Source organism: Dendroctonus ponderosae, unplaced genomic scaffold (genome assembly GCF_020466585.1).
Source record: "Dendroctonus ponderosae isolate FM_Combo_2020 unplaced genomic scaffold, Dpon_F_20191213v2 Dpon_F_20191213_1, whole genome shotgun sequence".
Taxonomy (NCBI): domain Eukaryota; kingdom Metazoa; phylum Arthropoda; class Insecta; order Coleoptera; family Curculionidae; genus Dendroctonus; species Dendroctonus ponderosae.
The window spans coordinates 42,492,355-42,519,514 of record NW_026017110.1 but is presented as its reverse complement, the minus strand read 5'-3'; the positions used below and the strand labels follow the sequence as shown (position 1 = coordinate 42,519,514).

The 27,160-nt window shown below is 38.2% G+C and overlaps 1 protein-coding gene across 5 annotated transcripts; it reads left to right on the top strand.

Annotated features, from left to right (window-relative positions):
- LOC109540645 (homeodomain-interacting protein kinase 2) lies at positions 1-26,335 on the top strand. 5 transcript variants are annotated; one of them, XM_048661509.1, is made up of 22 exons: positions 1-332; positions 5,878-6,117; positions 6,951-7,182; positions 12,507-12,700; positions 12,781-13,011; positions 14,375-14,529; positions 14,587-14,912; positions 14,974-15,083; positions 15,169-15,465; positions 15,523-15,625; positions 16,955-17,109; positions 17,167-17,325; positions 17,556-17,708; positions 17,767-18,102; positions 20,267-20,401; positions 20,462-20,657; positions 20,715-20,904; positions 20,965-21,141; positions 21,350-21,535; positions 21,756-21,864; positions 23,292-23,371; positions 23,425-26,335. In XM_048661509.1, exons 2-21 carry the CDS (start codon positions 5,884-5,886, stop codon positions 23,367-23,369), a joined length of 3,756 nt encoding a protein of 1,251 aa, XP_048517466.1. In that variant the 5' UTR covers positions 1-332; positions 5,878-5,883; the 3' UTR covers positions 23,370-23,371; positions 23,425-26,335. The 5 variants fall into 5 exon arrangements, with proteins under 5 accessions (XP_048517466.1, XP_048517465.1, XP_048517464.1 ...); XM_048661508.1 differs by having other exon boundaries at positions 6,951-7,170; positions 20,462-20,904; XM_048661507.1 differs by having other exon boundaries at positions 14,974-15,080; positions 20,462-20,904.
- Positions 26,336-27,160: the final 825 nt, after the last annotated feature.

Below are 27,160 nucleotides of genomic sequence, written 5' to 3'. Positions count from 1 at the left end.
GCAAGAAAGACATCTGTCAATTTAACGAGAATCGAGCGGCGACGTAGCTAATTAACGTGTAATACGGGACGCGACAAAAACCCGATAAAATGCTCTAGAAATTCAGCTTATAATCCTGGATTGTCGTTCATTGTTCGTAGGTGGTTCCGCGATGTGTTTTTCCAAAAAGGAGCTAAGCAAACAGTGAGTGTGAAACAGCTGGCTAAACGGGGTTGCATGTGCAAGGATTACGTAGTGACATGCAAAGATGGCTGGACTTTAAGCAATAATAGTATTTTCACATTCTTCAGCATGATACTGAACTTCTTTACGGAAGGCTTAATGATAGAAAGGTAAGCGATTGTTTTCAACCCTCTAGGAATCAACATGGTTTGGACAAATCACCTAAAAAGCGAGCTAATTTTTTAAACAATATGGGCGATAATAGGAGACATTTTGTTTATTTGTGCCTGTACTTTCCATCTGTTTCTTAGCCAAACATGTTTGAAGAAGTGGCCCTGAGGTTCTCTAGAGTCCTCTGACAAGCAAGTTTCGATTTATCAGGGAAAAATTTATGTTTGGTCCTAACCACAATGCCATTAGACGATTGTGCCCACCTAAACCCTTCATGAAGTGCAAATTCAATAAGAACTAAACTATTGCCTTGATTTTTGTTTCATTTGATTTGTTGACTAGATGTGTCAAACAGGAAATCATCAAAATTCACTGCCTACAAAGGTATTTTTATTTATTTTATTATTGATTACAAAGGCATTATTAAACACAAGGCAAAGCTTTCTAAGGTTTAAAGTCACCCTTGTCAGTAAAAAAAGTACTTAAAGTACACTTAAAATAAAGCACATTGAGCAAAAAAATGCAAATGGTCCATAGAATCGTGCTAGAAAACATTTACAAACTCTGATAAAATCTCTATATTGTGTCTATACAGATTTATATATATTTTATATTTATTCATACAAGGTGAGTTTTTTAAAGTGTTACAAGGCTATCTCAGAAACTGATTGCAATATATTCATACAAATTTTGGAAAATAGTAGATAGGTAGGGGGGCATGTTTTAACATATTTTTTTATTATTCTGCTCAAGCGCCCTCTGAGAGGTAAAGGCAGCTTTGAAATTTTAAATGGAATGATATATTTTTAATTCTGAAATTTGATTCTACATGAAAGACTACGTGTGTGTACAAATTTTTGCATGGTTTACTCCTCTGGTTACACAATTATCGATAATTTAAGTTTTATTGAATTTCAATACAATTAAACATGTTTAAGTCGGTGGTTTTTCAAATTGTCAAAAATTTCAAAATTCTTTAGAAAATAGAGTAGTAAATTGCTTGGAAGTTGAAGGCAGGCATTTTGAACATCTCCTGAAACATATTTGATTACTATTAGTCGAGTCATAATTTAATAATTTTTTTTTTTAATTTATGTTGCACGTCATAATTCTGGAACTAAGTGATCAAATAACAAAAACTTCTACACATACATAGTTCCTTAAGTTGATTCAAATTTCACAATCAAAAACATATCATTCCATTTAAAATTTCAAAGTTGCCTCTACCTCTTATAAGGGTGCTTGAGTAGAATGATGAAACATATGTTAAAATACGTCCCCCTACATATATCTTATTTTCCCAAAATTTTATAAATATATTTCAAACGTTTCTGAGGTATGCCCTTGTAACACTTTAAAAAACTCACCCTGTATATATATTTTATATTTATTTTTATAAACAGTTGAGTCCGGATATAGCGAACTTGAAAAATGAACTGAAACGGGTTCGTTATATCCGGAGTTCGACGAGTTATATGTAAATGGAATAGCATACTTTCGTGTGAGTGCTGTAAGTTTAAGTTTAAAGATGCGTTAAATTTGGGTCAGTGTAGGTTTATTGTTCATCTTTAATTCATGTATCTGATTTTTCAAGGAAACTGTCTTTCCTGCAAACACCAATAGTAATTGTGTATTATCAGTTATGATAACAATAATCATGAATACAAATGTTGTTAACTCAATTAGTTAACAAATCAAAAAAATAAAGATGCCGGGAGCTGGTCCCGACGCCGATGCGAACCAGATGTTTTGTTTGTTCTGCGCTTGTCAGAACCACTGGTCCTTGCTTTAATCCTAGAACTGCTAGAACCGGTAACGAACGGGTTCTGAACCAGTTCTTTCTGTACCGCAAACACAGAACTGTCGGTTCAGAACGAGCAATTTTTTTTACCGTGAACACACAATGCCTCTATGCGCAATGGCGTTCTGATCAAAATCAGTTAATTAAATGCAATATAAATATAAACAAACTTAATAATTTTATTTGCATTAATCAAAAACTCCAATTAATTCAAAGAAGTTTCTGTAATGAGAATTTCTATCTTCTTGTTGTAATAAAAACCTGCCACTTTTTGCCATAGATCGCAAGGAAAAACATCAAATCTGTTTTTCGAACTTCTCACAACATCTCACCTGCGGCCTGACAAAGTTGAAACACTGTTGTCTTTTAAAAAAACTAAACTTGAGCCTAAAGTTTGTTATGTTAATTATCGCATTTAATTAACTAATTTTGATCAGAACGCCAATGTAAAAATAAACTTAGAATTGCCTACATATGTTTGCAATTTTTCGCCTCAGGGTGAATGGAAACAAAGCAATAAATTTGAATTAAGAAACAGGATCCAGACAAATGATCGTCGGTGGTACCGATTGTACCACCAGCGGAAAATCGGCAAAAAATGCAAGTCAAATACAGCAGATGTAAGATTATGCGTTTATACAGTGGCATCTTAAAAAGTAATTAATGAAATGCGATAAAAAGACCTCAATAATTCATTTTTGTTCAAAATAATCGTAAAGTGTCACTTTTCGCAGATAAATAAAATCATCAAAAACAAAGCAATTCCGTTTTTCCACTTTCACGCCATTGCATTTCAGTTGAGGGAAATTACTGGGAAATCCTGTTGGTAGTACTAAAAGGTGGTTCAAAAAGCGTTCGCCGAACGAAGGAATCAAGGATATATTCTGAACAGGTCCTGAGCCGAGCCTGCGCCCTAATTCGGTTTGTTTTCGGTTCTGAACCGATCCTGAATCGCTACTTAGTTAATCTATGATCGCTACCGCTAATGAAGCTAATGAATACAAGGTCGGATATTCATCGGTTCAAAACTCGATGTCTGTGCGCAACTGGTACTCACTGGTAAAATAAACAGCTCATTTAAAATGCATGTAGGCAAACAAATTATCATTGATTTTTAAAGCGCAATTATTCAAAAATGGAAACGTACAGGGTGATTCAAAATTGGCGTCATTCCTTTTATGGGGCCCACTTAGAGAGTGCGAGAAAAATATTGAAAATTGTTTTTTCTAAAATTTTAAGAAGATATTAACAGTTGAAGATCGAATTTCAACTTTGTTATTAAGTATTATTTTGAAAAGATCCCACTCTTGATTTTTTGAGGAAAATTACCATGTTTTTGTCAAATTACGAAAATTTTTGATATTAAAAAGGTACTCTTCTACAATTTTTTGATGAAAAGTCAAAGCGGCAAAGATGTTTTTTGTCATTAACAGATAGTTACAGGAAGACAGCCTTTGTCAATAATAACAAGCATTTGTCAAACTGGCTTATTTTGAAGGTCCTTTCACCAACAGCGAATTTGCGAATATGCGATTAGTTATGGGAAAATTCCACAGTAACTTAGCAGAAGCTGTAAGAACTTACACCAGCAAAGTGCTACACACTAGACGAGTGGCCCGAAATGGACGCAGATAGTGGACAATCTAAAGGAGCTCGGTTTCCAGGCCTAGAGGATCAGATATTGGATATTATTGCAGCTGAGCCTTCCAGGAGTACTTGAAGCATTGCACAACAACTGCACTTTCTCAAACACCAGATACTTAATTGTCCCGATAACTCCCCCAAGGAAGGGCCTACATTCCTACCATGTATGTAATATACTCAGGACACTAGAACACATTAAATATCTGATCTACCGATCACTGGTTCAAATTGAGCAGCAGTTAATTAACCGAATACAGAAGCTTTGCAAAATATGAGCCCAGACTGCTGGCAAAAGTATACGAAAAGTGATTGGGACACAAAGATGTTTGGAGTGAAACGGACAGGACTTCTTGCTCTTGGGAACACTTCTTGTGTTTTAATAACAGAATTGTTTATTTGGTCAATAATATTGATCATATGGCGCCCGTTGAAGCACCATGCGTTTCGTCTCGGGCCTACCTATTGGACTCGTCAGTAAGGCTTAGGTAGGCCCTGCCTTAGACACCGGATAGACTTCATAGATTGGAAGTTCTATTTGAATCGAAACGCCGCAGATGTTAGTGGGTGAGATATAGCTGGCGATATAGTTCGCCACAATCAATGATACATAACCTCAAGGGCGGATCCAGGGGGGGAGGGTCATGGGGGTCATAACCCCCCCCTTGTGTTGGGTTTACAGTGACTAACGCCTATTTTTCTAATTTCATACACAACAAAGTCTGAATTTCTACTACTCAACACACCCCCCTGACTCAAAAGCTGGATCCGCTCCTGCATAACCTTTAACCGGTGGTTTTGGATGACAGTTGTGACCCATTTAGGTATGTATCACTCATTTGCCCCAAAAAGATGGCAGCACGCGGGGGGCTGTTTTGTCGCAGCACTGACCACAAGGTGACACCGTTATCCTAACCTCAACGCATCTTATTCTTTCTTTTATTTTCTTTGGTTCATGTTTATCCCAGATTGCCGCAGTTTTTAATAATTACGAAGGAACAGGTATTTACGTAATGTTAATTAGGCAGATTACCTTGAAAAACATTGTTGCCATCCTTCTGATCTAGTTTTTACCAATCAAACGTGGGACCTTTTCAAAATAATGCTTAATAACAAAGTTGAACTTCGATCTCCGACTGTTAATAGGTATCTGTTGAAATTTTCGAAAACAAATTTCAATATTTTTCTCGTACCCTCTAAGTGAATCACCCTGTATACATGTATGTATTACATACATCGTGTTGTTTCATTTAATTTGTATTAACATTTCAATATTAGCAGTAGGTACTACCAACCATATATTCCGTGGTAAATAATAAAAACCAAACATTTTCTGCAAAGGTTCATTTTAAAGAGCTAGCACTATACTTTATTGCACATCTGACAACTATGCTTCCTTTACTCTTACTGCTCTTAGTCTGCAAAATAATTTAATTTTTGTTACTTTTAATTTTCAAGCTTAAAACCCGTTGCGAAGAATTTGTCATTGTAACGAAGATTTATAAAAAAATAATGGAATGTGACCAAGACTAAATAAGTTATATTTAATCACATTTATTAGGCAGCAAAATAGCACGACAGGCCCAACACTGCGTGAGTATCACCTGACGTCACGCGAATCAACGCTAATTGTATAAATCACTAACGATGAAATTAGCATGAATTTCAGCAACAGCCACTGAACTAAAAACGTGCTAGAATCCACAACAATCCGTGTTTCTCTGAGGTTATAATTTCGTTCGCAATGGAAATGTCATTTTTGGTTTTTAACCGCCTGGCCTTGCTCGAATAGCGACGCCTAACCTCAGAGAAAGTCGTGTGGCGAACTCTATGCGGCGCATAGAGTAATGCCGGGTAAAAGTATCCTCGTGTCAAAGCGCTCTTATGGTCGTTGAATTGGCTCCTTATTGTGAGTTTTTCAAACAAGATTTAACAGTATACAGCACTGACACATGATTTTCAAATGTTTGTAAGTTTATGGACCATCCGAATTTTTTTCGCCGAATGTGCTTTATTTTAAGTGTACATTAAGGGAAAATTGAAAAGAACGCCAAAATACGATAGACATAAAGTACATGATCATCCCAGTTTTTTATTTGCAGCGTTGGATGGAGAGTGAAGATTGTCAGGCCTTATACACAAATATTCAAATTTCTGGGAGCGATCCATCAGTGATAACCCCCGACGTTATTACCAACTCAGAAGACATCCGTTCACTGCAGAGTGAACCTTTAAACTTGAAGGTGCACAAGGAAGGAATAATTACCATCGACGAGTCTGTTCCAGACACTGCCACTGAAATTGAACTATTTTCCACAATTGATCAGCGCTACCCAAGAAAGGTAAGAGTATTTTTCGGTCTCCCAAAAAAAGTATTCGCTCTATGACGTTTCAAACCATTCTCTGAGGTTTTTCAGCCAGGATGTTCTTTTCTCCTCCCCTGACTTAGTTTTCCCTGAATTTTTCCTTTCGTAATATTCTGCAACTCCTGATTTTTCGGTTCTCTCACAAGTGCCAAATATTCAAGTGTTTTATATATTTATTTTTCTTTGTTCATACGATGGATTCCTCAACATTTGCAATTTTCTTAGTCTAGGAGATTCGCAAATGCGTCGATAGCACCGCAAGTTTTGGTCTGCGCTATAAGGATTTCTTACGTCTCATGAAAGAGGCTTAAGAAGCTGTTTTTCTCTATTTCAATTCTAGATTTTATTTCCTGAAATTGTTCAGCAGTTTCATTTATTATTGTGCGCAAATATTTGTAGTGTTGAACTCTTTCTATTGGTCTACCATCAATTATCATCTTTATGGTAATGTTCATTTTTTGGTGATCATGAATGTTGTTTTGTTTTGTTTGAAATTCATTCTGATGCCATATTTTTTACACGATCTGTCGATTCTTTGCATGAAAGTTTGTAGATCATCCATATTGTCTGCCACGATTATTGTACCCTCGGCATATCTAAAATTGTTAATTTCTTGACCATTCGCCCTTCGTCTTATGGAAAAAACTTGAAATAAAGAAACATATTGAAGAAGAGAGGCGACAGAATGCACCTCTGTCAAACACAGCGCTGTATTTGTATGTCCTCTTATAAGCAATCATTCACTGATTGATTGATGGTGATTTTGTCAGTTTGTCCCAGTCAGGAGGACTAAAATGATTTTTTTACAGCGCGCGAGGTGGTGTTTGGAAGGTAATGCAGCATCGGGGGCGGAAACTGTCTCCCCTTCTTCGAACGTTTCGGAACGTTTGTCGGCAGGCGCCATCAATACGGCGCCCCAACTTATTGCGACCACGATTTCGGCCGCAGCTCTATCAGCGGCTCAGGGGTCGCAGCAAGGGGGAGCAGCAGCTCCACCCGCAGCTGCCGCAAACCCCGGGCAGCCGCAAGGTAAGCGAAAATGTACGATTAATATTAACCTATAGCTTAAGCATCCCGTAGCTAACTAATCAGCATAACTCGCTTAGCTTATCCCCCATGCTGTTTTGTATGGGCATTCTAACGAACTATCCCGTTAAAAAATTGATGAAAAATTAAAAAATACTGTTGAAAAGGAACAAAAACTGAAAAATTACATTTGTCTGAGAAAAATTCAACCGGAAGCAACGGTTTTGCAAACAGCCGGAACATCATGGCGTTCTCTGTTATTTTAGGGAAAGTAGCTAATTTCAATGAGTGAAAATTGGCTAAAAACCCCCTTTTTTTTTAAAAACACCGCCTAAGAAAAATTGCGAAAATAGAAATCTGTTAATTATCTGAACCATAAATGAGTTTCATGTATTAGAACTTCCCATCTCAGAATAATGTTAACATTCACCTTCTAAACTTTGTCAGACTACTTTTCAGTCACCTTGTACATGAAGCAACATGTACAGGGTGTTCCAACGATGGTATCGAAATTTTCATCGTCATATTGTAGCCGAGGTTTATCAACACTAATTAGCGAAAATGAAAGGTTTTTTGTCCTGAATATAATACACTGGCAAAATAAAGAGGTGTGCTATTAAAAATGGTGAGATTTTTGAGCTTAAACATACGGCCATTTTGGACAATTATTACGAGCGCACTGTAGTTTCAAAGACAAAAAGTTTGCAAACTAAATATTATATATACGGATTTCTACGGCTGTCGTCGCCTCTCCGTCCCCAGCCTTCACACTTTTCTTTCGTGACTCAGCCTCTCATTCAAGTTCCTTGATTTCATTGCATCATCCACGTCAGTTCTCCAGCTTCTTGGTCTTACTATCTTTTTTTTCGGCGGTGTCCATTCCAATATTTTTCGTTTATTCGTTTTGTGTGTCCCAACTATTGTTTTGCTTTCTTACTTTTCCGTTTAGGTCTCCTGCTATTATGGTTTCATGATGATTCGCTATCTGGTCGATGATGTTTCTTAGTTATTCTTCGAAGGCATCTTTTGTTTGAGCTGTGGCATCGTCATTTGGGGCATAGACTCCTATGATCGTCATAGTTCTTCCTCTCATTTGAATTGTCAATTTTATAATGCTTTATAAAATGTATTTTTGCAGTCTCTTGTGTATCATTATTGAGATTCCTGCCTTTGCTTTTTCACTTTTGTCTACCGCGCTGTAAAAAAGAATAACATCTTTTACCGTTTCATTTCCTTGTCTTTTCTTTTTCGTTTCAGGGAGGATTGCCATGTCTAATTTACGCTGGATACATTCTAGGACAATTTCCCGTTGCTTATTTCTTGTTTCTTGCACGTTCCATATTCCAAAATTTAGTGTCCATTTCTGTTGCTGTTTTTGTCTGCATTTGGATCCGTCCCAGTTCTGAGGCACAATAATTCTGGGTATTTTAGCGCTTATTTAGCTGTTTTACTACAGGGGTCGGCACTCGAAGTGTTACCATTTAAAAATGATATAATTTTGCCATTTTAATTTTTGTATATTAGAAAACTTAAACATTAAAACGTAAAAGCATTCAAAATAAAAAAAAGAAGTTTTTGCTTGATGTAGCCACCTTTAGTGCGTATAACTGCATCGAGTCTGTCCGGGAAGGCTTCACAGGCTGCACGAATGTGGTCTTATGGAATCTGGGAACCTTTTCTTGTGGAAAAACGTTGGGTTTCATGGGCTTTGTGTGAGGGTGCCGAGTCTTGTTGAAATGTCCAATGGTTTCGACCGAATTGTCAACTTGCCCAAGGATGCAAAGCATCATTTAGAATATTAGAATATTTTCACGGTAGATTTGTTGATTTATCTTTACAACCTGTTCGATAAAAACGATTTGTGACCGTCCTGTGGCAGTTACTGCGGCCCAAACCATCACTGATACAAGCCCTTGCGTTCGCAGAGCAATTCGCTACTCTAAAATGTCCCTTGATTTGTGCTCTAACCAGATACGAGCGTTTTGCTTGTTAACATATTGCTAAACCGTAAAAAAAATTTCATCAGAAAAGACCAAATTTTGAATCTCATCATTAACGTGCAAGTGTTTTAACACTTTTGCTCTTGCGGGGCGAACTACCTGTTTGCGTAAGTGTTAAATCTTGAACTTTTTGTATTTTGTAGGGCTCCAATCTTAGTTCATTTTTTAATATTCGTTCCATGCTTCCAGCAGACAAATTGAGACTTTTCGCCAATTTAACTGCGCTTTGTCGCGGATTACACTGGATTCTAGCCTTCACCTTTCGTACCATTTCTTGCGATGTTGCTGTTTTGGGATGTCCACCCCCATAGCGTTTTTTGATGCTACAAGTATCATTGTAGCGTGTAATAGTCCGACACACAAACATTCTGTTCACATGTAAATGTCGTAGTTCATTAACAATGTATCTATCCACCTGTAACTATCTGTTCATGACAAAAACATTATTGTCGCTGTGCCTTTTCATCAAAAAATTGTAGAAGAGAACTTTTTGATATCAAAAATGTTCATAATTTGAAGCAAAGATCGTAATTTTTCTTTCTGAATGTAATATGTATGTATACAATATGTATGCAATATGTCTGTATTTCAATATGCTACCAATTAAACATGGAACAATTTCAAAATAATGCTTAATAACAAAGTTGAAATTCGATCTTCAACTGTTAATATTTTTCAGAAATTTTCGAAAAAAATTTTTTCAATATTTTCCTCGTACTCCCCAAGGGAGCCTCTATCACCCCTTAAAAGGAATAACGCCAATTTTGAATCACCCTGTAAAAATACCATATACCCATAAAATATACCCACCAGAAGTTTTAATAATCAAAACTAAACTTACGACAAAATAGGATTAATCAAGTGCTTCTGTTTTCATTATTATGGATTAGGCACAACAAGGGAAGTTAAAGTACCTAAACGAATATTTCATAACATAAGTGTTTTTTAACTGATTTGGACCGATCCCTGCGTGGTATCCGAGAATCTCATAACCGCAGTCTTGCCGTTATACCGTTTATCAGGAGATTTTTCAGTGATATTGTAGGTACTCTCAAAATATATCTATGTTTCTCCTCAATTTTACTGCTTGGATATCTATTGATTGAATTGATTCAACTTTTTTCCGAGACCTTATCTAGATATATGACTGCCGGAACATTAACGAAAACAAACAAATTAAATTAAATTTTTTTCAAAACGCACTTAAATTCCACAGAAAATCGTAAAAAGTCGACATGTGCTTCGTCTACATTTTAATTATTATTTATGTTAAGTTATATCTACGATTTAATACTTGAGTTCAAATTGAGCGTTGAATGGTTTTGTTATTACATATGACTAACCAATAGATAAATTATATTTAATATAATTAAATATATACCTCCATCTTAAACAATGTTGCCGTATCATTTTGCTTTCTATCGGAATATTCAAAATACATATATGTCTTAAAAATTCTTCAAAAATTTTCATAAAAAAAGCTAATCGGTTTTATTGCTGCTTATTTTTCAGCCGTAGAACTTAATTCAAATCTTAGTTCGGTATGGTAACGATAAAATTGTGAATCCGACAAGCCTGGTTATCGTTCACAATCCAAGATTAGCGTATACATGGAACAGCTAGAAATCTGGATCGTACGAACGTCTAAAATCTCCGACCAATAGAAATACTTTCGTATCATCGTATAAACGGATGCATGAGACGGAGGCTTAAGCGTAAACTTACTATGCTCTTTGGTTGGAACACCATGTAAACAACATAAAGTTTGATTATTTGATTGTTGCTGCTCTGTTCGCGGAACATTGTCATTGTCATTGTTCCCATGGGAACCCCCGGAACAACAGAACGTTTGGTTTTTGACGGTTTGTGTCGGTAGCTATTTGAGCCCTAAATATGCTTGATAATGTCCGCATATTTCGACAAATAATCCTCCAGATTGTGCGATTGAGGCCTCCCTGCGCACTTAGTTGTCTTTGAGATTTTGGCCGTTTTTTGCTTTATTTTGCTCTTGACTGCACGTCCGATGTCCCACAACGTTTAAATGTCGGCCGCTTTTGAAAATGCTGGTAATTTTGCATTTTATTTCTTTTACAGTCAATTTATTTGTTTGGTTTTAAGGCGAGAAATCAGGCAGCCTAGCGCGGTTTCTCCTCATATCAATCATCGAATTACTTAATTATTATTCCCACAAAAACAGCATGTTAGTGGTCGAGTAGTTGGTAGATGTTGTAGTATTGAAAATTATAAAGTGTTTTTTTTTTCAATTGAATTGGCCTCCGATTTCAACTGAAGTTTTTCAAACTGGTGAGGTTTTCCGTCGTGTAAAGGTTTTTTTCCTGTCATTTGGACACCCGAAGCTAACACACCCCTGCGAAGATGCAAGTTATTGGTGCTGGCCAAACTTTACGAAGGAATTATTTTTCACGAGAACTTAAAGACCAGAAAAAGTCACCAGTTTCAAGTCATGTCCGCAAAAATCGACTCTATGGAAATTTGTCAAATCAAAGTCAAGATTCCTATTTTTTTGCCTGTTTAGTGTTCTAAATGCGCAATTATGACGCCTAATTTTATAAGCAATAATAGCACATTGCTACACACTGGCATTAAAGCAATTATTGTTGGCAAAGTTCAAGTTGCGCTATTTTCTTTTTTACTTTCATAGCCCCCACAGCGCGCTTAAAAACGCGGTTTTCTTACTTTAATCAATTCTCAAATTATCTTTGCACATGACACAGTCCATGGCCAAAACTTTACAACATATGACGGATTAAACCACAATGGGAAACCTGTTGATATTTTCCAATTGAAAACCTGGAAAATTTGTGGGGTTTCAGCGCACTTCTTTCAGTTTTCCAAAGCCTTGTAGCACTTGCGTGTGTTCTACTACTGAACATTATTTTTACTATCGTGAAAAGGAGGTCGTGCAGGCATTTTTTGGCAGTCAAATGTGCAACTTGGCGCCAAGCGGTGCCTCTTTTTCACCTAAAATTAACCGAAAAATTCCTTTGTGGCAAACATTGATTTCAAAAATCTTGCATTTCTTGCAAAAGTATGTCAGACTTGGAAAAACTTGGTTGGGGAATAATTTGCTTTAAACTGTATTGGGCGAGAAGAATTTATCTTCCATAAATAGTGCTCCTGTATATACTGCACTTGTTATTTAAGAAAACGCTTCTAATATGTGTACAGTAGACTTCTAATAAGTAGAGTAGAGTAGAGTAGACTGGAAATGAGCTAATTGAGGGTCTGAAAATGGCCATCACTTGGCAAGGTTGGCATCCCCCTATCTAGAAATTCTATAGCCGAGCAATTTTTCTAAATTCTTGTTTTTATATGCAGGTTCCGGAAGTGGTGCAGACGGCGACTATCAGCTCGTGCAGCACGAGGTGCTGTACTCTATGACAAATCAGTATGAGGTGCTTGAGTTTCTGGGCAGAGGCACCTTCGGCCAGGTGGTGAAATGCTGGAAGAAAGGCACTAATGAGATTGTGGCGATTAAAATTCTAAAAAACCATCCGTCTTATGCACGACAAGTAAGTACTGAAGGTCGCAAAAGCGCCTTGACCTACATCTCATCCCTCCGGATGCTTAAACAATTCAATGTTTTTTTCAGGGCCAAATCGAGGTCAGTATCCTATCGAGATTGAGTCAGGAGAATGCCGACGAATTCAATTTCGTTAGAGCGTATGAGTGCTTCCAGCATAAAACTCATACATGTTTGGTCTTTGAGATGTTGGAGCAGAATCTGTACGATTTTTTAAAGCAGAATAAATTTAGTCCTCTACCTCTGAAGTATATCAGGCCAATCTTACAGCAAGTTCTGACTGCGTTGCTAAAACTGAAGGTATGTATTAATATTTAACCGTAATTTGTTAACGTAAAAATATTGCGTATCAGGCAATTTCAATAATTCGGTGCACTTTCAAAAAATTCAATGTAATTGCCGAAGATAAAATATCTCGTCTACCACTGAGAATAAAACAATTTTTTTGCATGGGCCACTTTAAAAATGTCAATTTACGACAATATTAGGATCCATTTTGAGTCCGTTCAGAAAAGTACTAGAAGATTCAATGTGAAATATCTCGAAAACGGGCGGAGATATCGGGTTGAACCAAATTGCCATTGCCAGAGAGATATTGCCAACAAAAAAGCGATGTTAGAAAACCCAAAAAGTTCTGAGTTTTTAAATGTCACCAGTCTTCTTGCAGCGCCCCCAGACACTTTATGCTAGAAAGTAATGGGAAATTTGGATTTGTCCATCTAAAAAAAGCCCCAAACACATTTTTTTTGATAGTCGTAAAACCCGTTAAGAATCTATTTAAATACATAGAAATTTTATTTACACTTTGACACCCTGAATCTCGGAAACTGTTAAGACAAATTTGCATAAAACCCAATATTTTTGCGCAAAAAAGTCAGTTTAAATTTAATTGAAAAAATTGCGAAATGACAAATTTCTTCAAAACGCATGGAGATCTTTCAACCAATTTTTCCAGGAATAAATAGCTAGGGAAGACGAAAGTTTTGCAATAAATTAATTTTCTTCAATTTTGCCAGTGGTGTGCGCACCTGTACGCGACTGAAACTGGTAAAGACAAAAATTGTGTACAATGTAATTGTTAAATACAACATGTAAAGTTAAGATTCTGAGGAAGATTTGTGGTACGTGGATGAAATTGGCCACATTTAATTGGGATCCATCGAACTGAGTTCATCTCATGAAAAGAGTGGATAAGTGTTTGGAGACCGAAGGTTTATTTTTTGAACACTTGAAATTTGGTTTTTTATTGATAGTAAAAGAGCACCTTTTAAAACATTTCAATATTTTTATCTACTTTAGCAACTACTCCAATACAAACGATGGTTTCCAATTAAATGTGTCCAAGTTGGCCCACCTACCACAAATCCTATTTTAAAATCCTAACGGCTTGCCCAAGCAAAAAAATATACAATACAAATAAAAACAATCGAGAGATAGTTTTTATTTGTAATAAAACAATACGTTTGGAAAGTATTTGTAATAATTAGAAAATACAGTGGTGTTTTTTTTATCAAAAAAATTAGGAAGCGTTTAAGTATATAAATTCCCAAAACGCAAATAATGCCTCTACCTCATGAAACACGTTGTATATGTAAAACCTATCAAGTTACATTTAAAATAACACTACACCGATTACGGATTAATATTGGACCTTCTATTACAGCAACTTGGGTTGATCCATGCCGATTTAAAACCCGAGAACATTATGCTGGTGGACCCAGTGCGCCAGCCCTACCGGGTGAAAGTGATTGACTTTGGCTCGGCTAGCCATGTCAGCAAAGCCGTATGTAACACTTACTTGCAATCCCGTTATTACCGGTAAGTTTGAGCTCGATTTACCAATGGTTGAGTGTTTAAAATGTGTTTTTCCTGCAGGGCACCGGAAATCATCCTCGGATTGCCATTTTGCGAGGCTATAGACATGTGGTCCTTAGGTTGCGTGGTCGCTGAGCTATTCCTAGGCTGGCCGCTCTATCCTGGCTCATCCGAATATGACCAAATTCGATACATTAGTCAGACGCAGGGCTTGCCCACTGAGCACATGTTGAACAACGCATCGAAAACTACGAAATTTTTTTACAGAGATATGGAGAGTACATATCCATTTTGGCGACTTAAAACTCCTGAAGAACATGAGGCGGAAACGGGGATTAAGTCGAAAGAAGCCCGCAAATACATCTTCAACTGCTTGGATGATATCGGTAATCAACAAGCTAAGATTCGCAATCCGAATGTGGTTTTCACGATTCTCTTTGATTTCAGGTCAAGTGAATGTTCCTACTGATTTAGAAGGCGGCCAATTGTTGGCCGAAAAAGTGGACCGCAAGGAATTCATTGACCTCCTGAAAAGGATGCTAACTATGGACCAGGTAGCAATATTTATTCTGATTCTAATAGCAAACCGTTATTGTTGCTCCAATGTCCCGGTCCTGTGCAACTGTACCTTTTGTGTTGCAGGAGCGCCGAACTACTCCCGGAGAAGCTCTGAATCACGCTTTTGTGCGGTTGGCCCATCTGATAGACTACGCTCATTGTAACAACGTGAAGGCGAGCGTGCAGATGATGGAAGTATGTCGCCGCAGCGACAACAGCACGACAGCTACAGCTGCGCACCACCCACCAGCTCAACAGGCTCCTTCCCTGGTGGCGAATTTTGTGCCAAGCTCAAATGGAAATGTTACTTTTACTATCAATAATCAATTGACTAATCAAGTGCAGCGCTTGGTGAGAGATCGACCGGCCTATGATAACTTGGTAAATGACGAAGGCTGTTTTATAGGCCTTGTTAAAATGCTTTCAATTTGGTTACAGTATCATATATACAATGGACGCGCTGTAGGTCGTCAATACGCAACCAGTTCCCGCGCGGATCCGTTCCCACATCAGTTGGTATCGAGCATTCTATGTCCTGCGGGTAAGCAAACACATAATTTTTACTACAAATTGTATAAATCTGAAGTATTTTACGAAGAAAACGGACTCTTAATTTACTTCGCTCAGACGCACCATTTTCCAACGACTTTAAAAATATCACTGCTATCCAACACATGCTGATTCTCGTGTGTATATGTAATGAATAATAAAACCATTTCCACCAACTCGACAAAGATTTTTGGGACTTCTAAACAGCCTTACATGGTATGGTCTGTTAGATCAAAGGATATCTTGTCCCAGGAAAACCCGGGGAGATGCATTTTCTACTGGGTCGTACCAGTCGATCATTCTTGATGCCTGGGGAGCTACTCCGGCTTTCAACACTTTCAAGAATACCGTTTCGGCCGACTGTCATCAAACCATGCCCATTTCTCTCGGCTGTGCTACTCCCTAGTCGTCAAGAATAAGTACACAGGACGTTTTAAGTTATTGAATGGACGGAATAGAGCTTAGGTGTTAATAAATACACGAAACAGTACACCAAAATTTTGGCAAAAAGTGCTTGTTGCATTCGTATTATCAACAAATATTTTCATTGTCATTTCTGGATATTTTTTAAAGTTTGATGAACATGTTTTACATAATTCTTGGCCAATTTTAGGCGAACATTTTTCCTGGATTAATCCTACTCGTAAACTAGTTTGTTCCGATTTCTACTAAGGCACCGCAAATTTTATTAGCTAAATTGAAAATTTTCAATTCAATCAATTTTTTAATTCATTTAAAGATTAACTGGGTACATAAAATGGCTTAATTTTTATACATACACATTATATACTTTTACATCTAAATCGATGTACAAATTTTAGTTTGGTTTAGTATCTCTTGGTTCTGTCTTAAAAACCCGTTAAAATATGGTGTTCCAATTCTCGTTTTGCTCATTTCTCTACTTAGAATGGTTGCCTCATCTTGATCAGCAAGTGTCATTTCCAAAAAGCTACTTTTGTCTGCATTATAGATTTGCAGTAATGGCATTTCCCGGATTTTGTTGCGTCCCATATCGGTTTTCAAATTTTTCAAGCTGCGCAGCACTCGCTTTAACATTTCTGCTATCGGAAGTTTTCTTATTGAAAAATGGGTTTTTTTGCGTAAAATTTCTTGTGACGTTGGAGGACAAACAATTTGGAAGTGAGGGATCTGACTCAACCCTCACTGTTCGAATAAATGAATTGTAGTTGGGAGTTGAGCGGCAACGGCAATTGTATTAACTTTTGGATAAGACAAATTTGCCTGACGAATTTTGCATAAACAATATGTCAGTGAATTTTAAATACCTAAGGCTCACTGTTATAGCTATAACTATGTTTAGGTTATCAAGGCATGGGCGGTTCACCTGCCAAGCATGTAACTGTGGTGCAACAGCCTCAGTTGCAAATTCAGCCCCCAATTTTGAGCCAGCCCGGTCAACAACAATATGTTCCGGTGAGTGTTGTGGAACCATCCGGTCGCCAAATGCTTTTAACGGTACGTAGTCCGCTGCCTGTTGAACTGCCATTTAAATGCGAATGGTTTCTCATGAAGAATGCCGTTCAAACATCGTGGCCCACAACCCGGCAACAAATGGCTATTGTGCCATCATGGCAACAATTGCCACCACAGCACGCAACCATTCAACAACCCCTTCTATCGGAGGCGGAATGGGGCAGGCCCTTGCTGGTGGATTCTTCAGCCATTCTGCAGGTGCGTCATTTTGAAATAACTTTTTTTCACAAACTGTTTGTTGGGTATTTCGCCCAACGAAAAGATGTCTGTGAAAACATGAATCCGCCTCAACAATATAGAACTTATCTACAACTTTTTTTATTGAGGCTTTTACTGTTTTCACTCTTGCGGTAAGTATGGGGATAACTGATAGCCCCATACTGGCCGTTAGTATCTTAACCACAACTAATGAGATTTCCATGATGCAGGAACAAAGACCTGTTTTTAATGTGGATGTTACTGCCGAAGTCTACAATCCCACTATTATGGAGCATGCAGGCTCCTGGGGCGGCAGTAAGAGAAGTTCGCGTGCTCATTACAGCCAACAAGCCGTGCCACCGCACAACCATCACCATCTGATGGTAAGTTTTTTTGCACAAAAAATCGTTTTTTGAGATCTTAATGTTGGTTGGGTTCCAGGTACCACCACACCATCGTTCCCAACATGATAAGAAGGAGCAAACCCAACTGTCTCCGGTGAAGAAGCGCGTTAAGGAGGGCACCCCGCCCTCCGAGCCTTGCTCGAGCAGCAGGAGAAGTAATGCCTCTAATGGAAGCTGGCCACATCAGGTCACTTCTCAGGATCACCATACTCAGACCTATAACACTCATCAGGGACACCACCACGGCCCAAGAGTCAAGACGCAAAACATCGTCAATGATCATACAATCACGATTAACGATACACCGTCGCCCGCAGTCAGCGTCATCACTATATCGGATAGTGAGGATGAGGGAATACATGGAAAGAAAACAGTGAGCGACTAAATATTATTTTTCATTTGCGACTAATGGGTTTCTAACGCACAATGCAGATGCTGCTTCTTTTTTACATTCATCAAAGTGTCGAAGTTATTGTCGTTATTACGTCCAGAGGATTTTTCAATGTTGCCCAAATTTGCTTTATATTTTGGTTTCCGATGAATCGGTAGAATAGGGCCTACCCAAATACCGGTTGTCAATTTGAAAACTTCCCACCCTTAATATCTTTCTTGCAGTTGAAAATATGAAAAATCGAAAAAACCCGTCAATTTTATTTGCAAGAGGGACACTTTAAATTAATATTTGTAGTCTCCTTGTTTCAACCCCCTTATTTTGGATGGAATGGTAGATGAATCACCCTCAGAATCTTAATTGGGAAGGGGGAGTTAAGTGGCACATCGTTTTAAAGGGGGTGCAATTCTCGTCACATTAGTTACTACTTTGTTGCTTCTTGTTCAGAGGTTTTCGAATAATCCGATTTTTCATATTTTTCACTGCAAGAAATGGTGGAAAGTTTTTAAATTGACACCCGGCATATAGGATTTAGTTATTAGTAATATAAACAAAATTTGATTTTCGTTCTTGCAATCTCCATATCTTTCTGAAATTCAATGTCTTTTTTGTAATTTTGTGGTAAATTTGTCCTGTTGTATACACACTCACTGGCTCTTTTAATTGCAAACAAATCTTTGATCGTGCACCACCTCAATGTGTATTGTAGTCGGCAGCAGTTCATAGCTAAAATCTTAAGAATTAATTAGATTTTGCCGAGCAGCTATATTGTAGAATTCACGATCAAAATTATGGTTTTCCCGAAGTTGAAGTCGACGACTGTAGTTCAATGAAACTATTTTTTTCATCCCGGATCTTTTAAACCTCTGGTTCTTATATCACGTGAATGGACACTCATGTGAATCTCCAAGTTTTTTTGAGTTAGGGATTGGATGGAGCGAGGAGATGCTTTCCAAGCACCGGATATTATGTTTAAGGCAGCGGCGGTTTCAATGTTACAATGAGGTTACTACTTTGACTAAAAACGACATTAACAAAAACTCTTATTCAATTCAAGTACAAACGATCATAGAAAGTTTTTAGCTCCTTTGCAGGCACTAACATGCTATTTTCTAGAGTTTAGGGGGATCTTGAAGTGAGTTTTCAAAGACTTGTTTATTTGTTGCTTTGCATATTTGCCCTATGCAAAGTGAGCGTTTGCGAACTACGAACAACATTGAAGAAAACTTGTCGGATTCATTTCGACGATTATAGGCAGTTTTCGCCGCTTTTGCAGGCAATAGCAAAAATTTTTCTGTCAAATAGGGTTCTCTTGTTATAAATTTTTGGACGCTATTCGGTTGTGCAGTGAGCGTTTGCAAACTAAGAACGACTTTAACGAAAAATCTTATTGGATTCAGGATTTCGACAATTATAGAGAGTTTTCGCCTCTTTTGCAGGCAATAACAGGCACATTTTTATCGACCAGGGTTCTCTTGTAATGAATTTGAAAAGTAATTAGTTTATGCAAGGGCAGCATTTGCAACGTAAGAACGACATTAACGAAAACTTTTATTGGGTTTAAGGGTTAGACGATAATAGAGAGATTTCGCCTCTTTTGGAAGCAATAGCAAGCGTTTTTTCATCGATTAAGAGTCGTTTCACACGGGGCACTCTGCAGCGCTTCTCAGTGGCGCTGCTGAGAAGCGTTTTGATGTTTTGATGGTACATTGATTTATATGGAGCTAATCACACGGGGGCGACCGAGGCCGGACCACTGATTTAGCAGCGCTTCTGTGGCGTTAACTGGTTGACTACCGCCGAGAAGCGCCACTGATAGCGATACATTGGTTCAAATGCTGGCGTTTACACGAGCCACTTCAGTCTGTTTCAGGTGAACGTGTGCTTTTCAGCAGCGTCACCTAGAAGCGCTGCAGAGTGACTGGTACAATGTTAACGTGCGCTTCTCAGCAGCGCTTCTGAAAAGTGCTGCAGAGTGGCCCGTGTGAAACGGCTCTAGGCTTCTCTTTTAAACGCTATTGGACTATGCAAAGTCAGGTTTTACAATCTACGAACGAAATTATACAGTTTACTTTTCAATTAGGGTTTTTCCGACACTATTTTTTATGTCTCGACTGGGTAGCGAATGAACACTGTTTTGGTTTAGGTGCAGACCAACACTGTGGGCACCCAGCAAGGCCACAGCCACCACTCCTCCGGCCAGCACCATCACAGCAGAAAGAATGTTATCAGCTGCGTTAATCTTCAGGACAGCGACAACGAAGAACAATCTTCCTCAAAGGTAGGCATCTCAACACTTAACGATTGGGCGATCGCGAAATAGAAACTTTGTTGTTCTTAGAGCCACCACAACCACCATGCGAACCACCATGCCGTTCAGCCACAAGCGCCATCTTACCACAACCAGGTGATCAAAAACGAACCGTCCTCCTGTTCCTCAGGTAGCAATAGCTTGGCATATACGTCGCAAAAGAAACGGCTTCTGGCCAAAGCGCAATCCGAGTGCATGCTGAATGTGGCCACCAAGCAGGAACCAGGTAGGGAGGACGATAGTTGCTTGTACGAGCCGCGGTGGAAACCTGCCGGTTTTGCAGACGTTAACGAATACTATGGACAGCACTGCAGCTCGGCTTGCAAAGAGCAGCCGTCGGCTTCGTCGCAGACTTACGGCCATTATTCGGGCTCGAATATCGGCCACGAAATGCCCAACTACTCGTCTTCGTCGGGTAATGTCGAGAAGCGAGTCAGTTGGGCGCCTCCGGCTGCTCACAATCCATCATCCAGGTATGTTCCGCTACCAATTGGTTTTGATCAGCATTTTTTTACCACTGAGTTTGATTGCAGTCATTCGAGGCGCCATTCCGCAGTTCCGGTGGTTAATTTGCGCGAATATGCCACCCAAGTGCCCCATCCGGAGTATATTCAGCCGCCCGCTGCCCACTCTAGTGGACGGGATGCGCATCTTCTAGCCCCACCTGGCAAAGGCTGGGGACCAGCACAGGCGATAGCCCAAACTTACAGGTCAGTATCAAACCGTTCTAAACTGAATTGGGGCTCGGTGTCTTAAATAGCCAGATGTGAAATGACAGTCGTTTCCTTGATGTAGACTACATTTGTTTAAATCAAGCGAAATAAATATAGTATTTTGGGTGAATCTATGGTAGTTACGCTAACCAGGAGGTGGGGTTATATTTAACTGCATGTCCAATGATGTTTCCTACGCATTTAGGCACACAACCGCTCATCTGTCGCCTCAGCCCCTAGCGGCCGCCCCCAGGCTGTCTCCTCAACATCCTCTAGCCGCCGGACAGCCTCTATATCACCAGACAACCGAACTGTATAGAAGGCCCGTTTACGTGACTACCACTCAGGCTACCGCATATCTTCCGGCCACACATCAAGTGGCTCCTGGCGGGTATGTTCTTAAACTTGAAAAATTGTGCATGCGTATTAAAACAATTATATAATGTATAGTGTAGAGGATGATTGAAAATCGGCCCGATTGCTAAATGTACCCTTTATTAATTAAGTAGGGAAGTTCTGGACTGCATGAATGGCTGAAATGTTGAGTAGTTGTGCATGATGGGGGGTGGTTGCAAGCGCTTCTTGACTTCATTCGGCTGTGGTTTTTTCAGGCGAGGTCTTCCGCCGCCCCCTGCACACCATTCTTCAGCCCGGCCGGTGCTGGCTAGTCATCCCAGCCATCCACTGCCTGCCCATCTGCAGTTCCCTTCACATGCTCAGGTATTTTTCAGCTTGGTCGATTTTATAAAATAACGGGTTTTGTGGGCAATTTCTATCTTCCAAACGTTTTTCCGTTATGTAAAGTCAGCGTTTGCAAACTAAGAACGACAGTAGCGACAACTCTTAGTGGATTCAAGTGCTAGACGTTTATAGAGAGTTTTTGCCTTTTTTGCAGGCAGTAACAAGCAAATTTCTATCTATTAGGGTTCTCTTGTGATGAATTTAAACAGTTATTCGGTTCTGAAAAGGTAGCGTTTGCAAACTCAGAACTAATTTAACGAAAACTTATTAGCGCCCCATACACGGGCAGATTATCCGTACAGTTCAGATACGTAGATATTTGATTCGACAGATCCAGATCGGACGAATTAAATCTTTTCCTGTCCACTAATTAACATACCAAGCACGAGTGCCGATTCTTCCAGTGGGATTGGAGGTATCAGATCCGTCCGTTAGTGGAGTGAAATCTTACGTTTCAGACAGACTTGGTCTGGCGCGTGGTATTTCAAGTGAACTGAAAGATCTGATCGTGGCAGAGCAGATTAGTTAAACTAAGTGTTTAAAATGCGAAGCAAGAAACGGATAGCTATTGCTTGTGCTGGCATCATAGTGGTTTCAAAAAATCTACGCAAAAAAAATGAGAAGAAAGTGGGTAGACTAGAGACTATAGACTGGAAGGGCGTCGGCAGCCATAGGTGGAAAAATGCGGCAAAAAAAATTAGAAATCGAATGCACGCTGGGTTTTTTTTTATAAACACGTTGTTATTAAAACAATTAAATACATAATTATAGAAARACACACAAACGATACAAACCGAACGAATAAAACCAACGTTAGAAAGGCAAATTGATCTACCACTTTCTTAGTGAAATACTGCAAATTCTGAGAAACATACATATGTGTTCTGTGCACACTAATCATTTTCCATTCATTTTTCCCTAACCCCTTTGGGTTTTGTGGTTTTCTGGTTCTCCGTTTCGCGCGTCAAACTGAGTTTCAGACGTTAAACTGGTTTAAGATAGCTTGATGAAAATGTGCCTTACTGCGTTTCGCTTGTTTCTGATGAAAATGGGCCTTAGGCGATTATGGATAGTATTCGCGTCTACGCGAATACTGCGTCTGTCGCAGACTTTAACAAACATTTATTTATTTATTGGATTTTTAAACGTTAATCATGTTATGGAAAGTGAGCTTTTGCAAACTAAAATCGGCAGTAGCGAAAACTTATTAGATTCAAGTGTTAGACAGTTATAGAGTTTTCGCTCTTTTTTTGCAGTCAGTAACAAGCAAATTTCTATCGACTAGGGTTCTCTAATGATGACTTTCTCGAAAGGCCTAAAAATTTATAGTTTGCGACAGTACAAGATCATTGCCAATGAATTAATCACTCCCTGATCAAATGCACTAAAATTCTTGTTTTCTTCAGGTGGCTGCAGCTGGTTATGGTTTCGCTCCGCTAAGCCCCGCCAAAGGGTACCAGGCGAACTTGTGGTTCACTGAATAGTGGTTAGTTGAGCAAAGCTAATAATAGAATAGACACTAATTTGGTTTTTCATCAGGTACCTGATCATCCCTCGAGCGATGCAAATATTAAGAAGCATTTACTAGTTGCCGTTATTCAATCAAGTGAAACGTTTAGTATTGTAATACAACAAGAATTGACCGAATTACCCAACTGCAACGCGCCCGCTCTAGAAGATAAGAAGTGTTCGAATTTTCAGAAGCAGTTGGTGCGTATAAATTTTCGCATAGTGTTTTAGTTGCGTAAGAAATTGGAAACTTTTGTTGGGGTAATGTTTTTCTGATTTTTGGTGTTGGAAAGAGCAGTACTCTCACTTGAAATTACGAAAAACCTTGCAAATGTAAGGAATCTGCATTGTTTTGTTTGATTAATTGAGTGCCTAATTAACTGTTTTGGACAGTGCAAATTACGAAGCGTTTCTCGTGTTCTTTCTGTTCGGTATTTGCTTTCCACTATACCCAATTAGTGATAGTAGTTGATAGGAATTATGGAGATTTCATTAGTTTTAAATTTTCGGTTAAGATGTGATAATTACTGTTTTAATACGAAGGTAACAAGCAAGGGTCGATTGTACATAATCCTTCAACGCTTGATAGTTTTCGCTTTTACTGCCCTTCATCTCAAATTATTATTCTAGTTTTGAGAGCCTTGGTTCTACTTTGGTTTTGTATATCAAAGCCAAACTTTCGCTCCTGTTTAATTCAAGTGTTAAAAACGTTTTAATTAATTAGGATTTTCGATGTCGCCTGGGTCGATTTCATGGTTATTTACATGTGAGAGGGTTTGTGCTTAAATTTGCACGTTTTCTGTACTGGCAACTGTTTAAGCACAGGCCCTTTGGGTTTTACTTTCTCTGTAGATGTTAGAATTTTATTTTAATTTTCAATTTCAACCCTTTTCACCCATTTAATAATTGTGTAATTCTAGAGTAAACTGTTTGGGGATCTAAGGGATATTGTTGACATTTAATTGATAGTTTTACATGTGGTGTATTATCTATGTACCAAAAGTTTGGGTCAATTTGATTAATCATTTGCTTAAGTAGATTAAGAAGTCAGCTGTGTTTTCCTCACTAAATGACTAGGGCGAGTTCGGGGTGCACAAAATGAATAAAATCGGCCGAGAATTGAATTTATTTGCTGCAAAATGTGCAGCTGGAGGTCGCCCAGTAGGAATATTGATTTTTGTATGTAATATCAAGAAATTAACGTAGATTAATGACTAGGATTTTTACTGTGGCGTTTAGTAAGATACAATTTGATGTGCCTGTTTCAGAATAATCTATAATTGTCTGTACTCTATTGTTTTCGACGTTCAAAGTGTTTTAGTGAGCCAAAATGCTTGGCAAACATTTTGGCGCGCGTTGTACTATTGTTAGTAAGCAAACGTTCGCACTTAGATGTCTTAAATGTTATTCAGCAGGGAGTTTCTTACGTCAATAGAGTAACACGATATAATATAGTTGTGATATTTAATAATTACTAGATCGTTTTTAAATGTACATATTTGAAGCCTCCAATGCGGTGGTGGGAGTTTGAAGAGTTTTTGCCGAACCTTTAACGGTAGATAGTAACGGTTGCTTACCGATAAGGGTGGGTGTTGATTTTTACATAAACAAATTATAAGACTGTCCAATGTCCATGTGTAGCACACAACAAATTGAGATTAGGCAATTAGTTAGTTCGTTGAGCGGCGTGGAAACTCTTCCAAATTCGACCGGGCCAAGAATCATTACTCGGTACTTGTACCTTTACAACATTATAGATGTTAGATATACTAGATGTGTAAAATAACTAAATATTTTTGGATTTTCTAGACTAGGTTTTTGGGGTATATTAATATTAAAACAAACTATTTATCAGATTTTTCACTGCTGTAACGATAGCGCGCGCTCGGAAGTGGCATTTAAGCCACAAAATCAATTAGACTTCAAGCCGAAAGCCGAACCCGCTCCTCAGTTTATTTCCCAATGGACCAAACGCAATTCTTCAAAGCCATTTTCGACGCGTCCCACAAGCTCCTAAGGTATCTCTCAAATGTAACGTTAGAAGAAACGTAACTTTTGCTGTGGTGTTTGAAACTATTTATAAATGTTCGTAATATTTGCACTCTAGTGGGAAACATTGTCCTAGTTGTAGCTCTCGTTTTACAGTTCCTTTTTGTCGGGATTTCTTCTTTACCACCACTTTAGGCTTTAGGGGCCGGTAAATAGCTGCCTTCCAGTCACAGTCCATTAACCAATGACGCTCTTTACTGTCCCTCAAAGCCAATAAACTGAGCCATCATTTGATAAACTATCATATATAAATAAATATCAGCATGTATATAAGTATAATGTACCTTTTATCGGTTGTTGATTCAAAGGTCTTTTTTCTGTGATGGAAATTTAACAAAGCTCGTTACTTTGCATGTGCATCATGTCCCGAACGATGTGGTCATGCTTTCGGATATAACAAAAGTTTCCGTCGAAAAAATTATTGCAGACCTTCCTTAAATTGGCTTTTTACTAAATTAGTTTTAAAGTTCGTGAGGCCCCTTAAAATTGCGTTTTTGAAACTGATTTTTAATATCGATGCTAGATAACTGTTTTTAAATAATTAAATTAAATGCTAAATTCGTCCCTAAACGCTGAATGTTGCAAAAAAGTTGCAAATGATTTTCCGGTAAATTAACCGGTTACTTACTTGCCCCAGAAAGGTCTAAACAATTAAAAGAAACACTGTTGTATGTTTTTTTTTTAATTTCTGCTTTAAAAAGACAGATTTTTCATTTTAAACTTGGAGTAAATTGTGACACTGTGTTGAATGCGCCTCTAGTTGGAGAAATTCAAGAAATAAATGCTGGGAAGGAACGTTGAGAACAACATTTTTGCAAGTCGCTCGCAGGCAACTTGAGATTGTCTATTTCGCGTTTTGACACAAAATCGGAATAAAATGAGCCCATTGGTGTGTGTGTGGTTTTTTTTCCAAAAAAGTTGTGTTTGTGTCTTTTTTGTAAAAATTACCCATCGAGATGGTATTTGTTTTCAGCAAAAATTGTGCCCAAACGCCGAATTGATATCAAATATCAATATTTTAATTCTCTCAATTGTTCTCCAGAAAACTGAATTGTATAATAAAAATTAAAAAAAAAACAGAACTGCGCACAGGGATTTTTACGCCCCGACATTTTTAGCATCCACTCTTGGGGAGTCTATAGGGGTTTTTTAAATGGTAATTTGTGTTCTTTTCGCACCCTGCTAGTTAATCCGAAAGCATGCCTAAGTTTTCCAGGGCGCTGTGTATAGTGTTGTTATTTATGTTTATTTTGCGATTGGGCGAAGTACTTGAACTAGTTTCGGCTTTATTTGTTTATTTGAGTTGCAATTGCGTGCCAAAGTAGCAAGTCCTCAGTTCAAAGATGTGTTTTAGTGCCTTAGCCCTAACATTGATTCCTCGTCTTATATTTTACAATATTTCAAGCTCTTCTCCCAATCATCTGATTGGATTATAAAGGAAACAACAGCCTTAATTAAGACAAATATATGTAGTGAACATTATTGAAATTCTATATGAGAGTCGCGCACTATTAGTTTCTAACTTAAAGTACGATATTTAAACGCTCTCCATTAAAATAACAAATTATATAATGCACAGGGTTATATGAAATATTAATATTTCTAATATGTAATTGTAACAGCGAATTAGCTTAGAGGAGATTTATTATTGTCTACTAACGGATTTCTTGGGTAGTTTTTTGCTTAATACGTAACATTATTATTATTATTATTATTA

What these genes read in the sequence shown, in the direction of transcription:
- LOC109540645 (XM_048661506.1), top strand. Translation starts at nt 5,884, where the DNA reads ATGGAGAGTGAAGATTGTCAGGCCTTATACACAAATATTCAAATTTCT. An exon ending in GCTCACAATCCATCATCCAG is followed by an intron (nt 20,905 to 20,964) that starts GTATGTTCCGCT and finishes GTTTGATTGCAG; the next exon opens with TCATTCGAGGCGCCATTCCG. An exon ending in CATCAAGTGGCTCCTGGCGG is followed by an intron (nt 21,536 to 21,755) that starts GTATGTTCTTAA and finishes TGGTTTTTTCAG; the next exon opens with GCGAGGTCTTCCGCCGCCCC.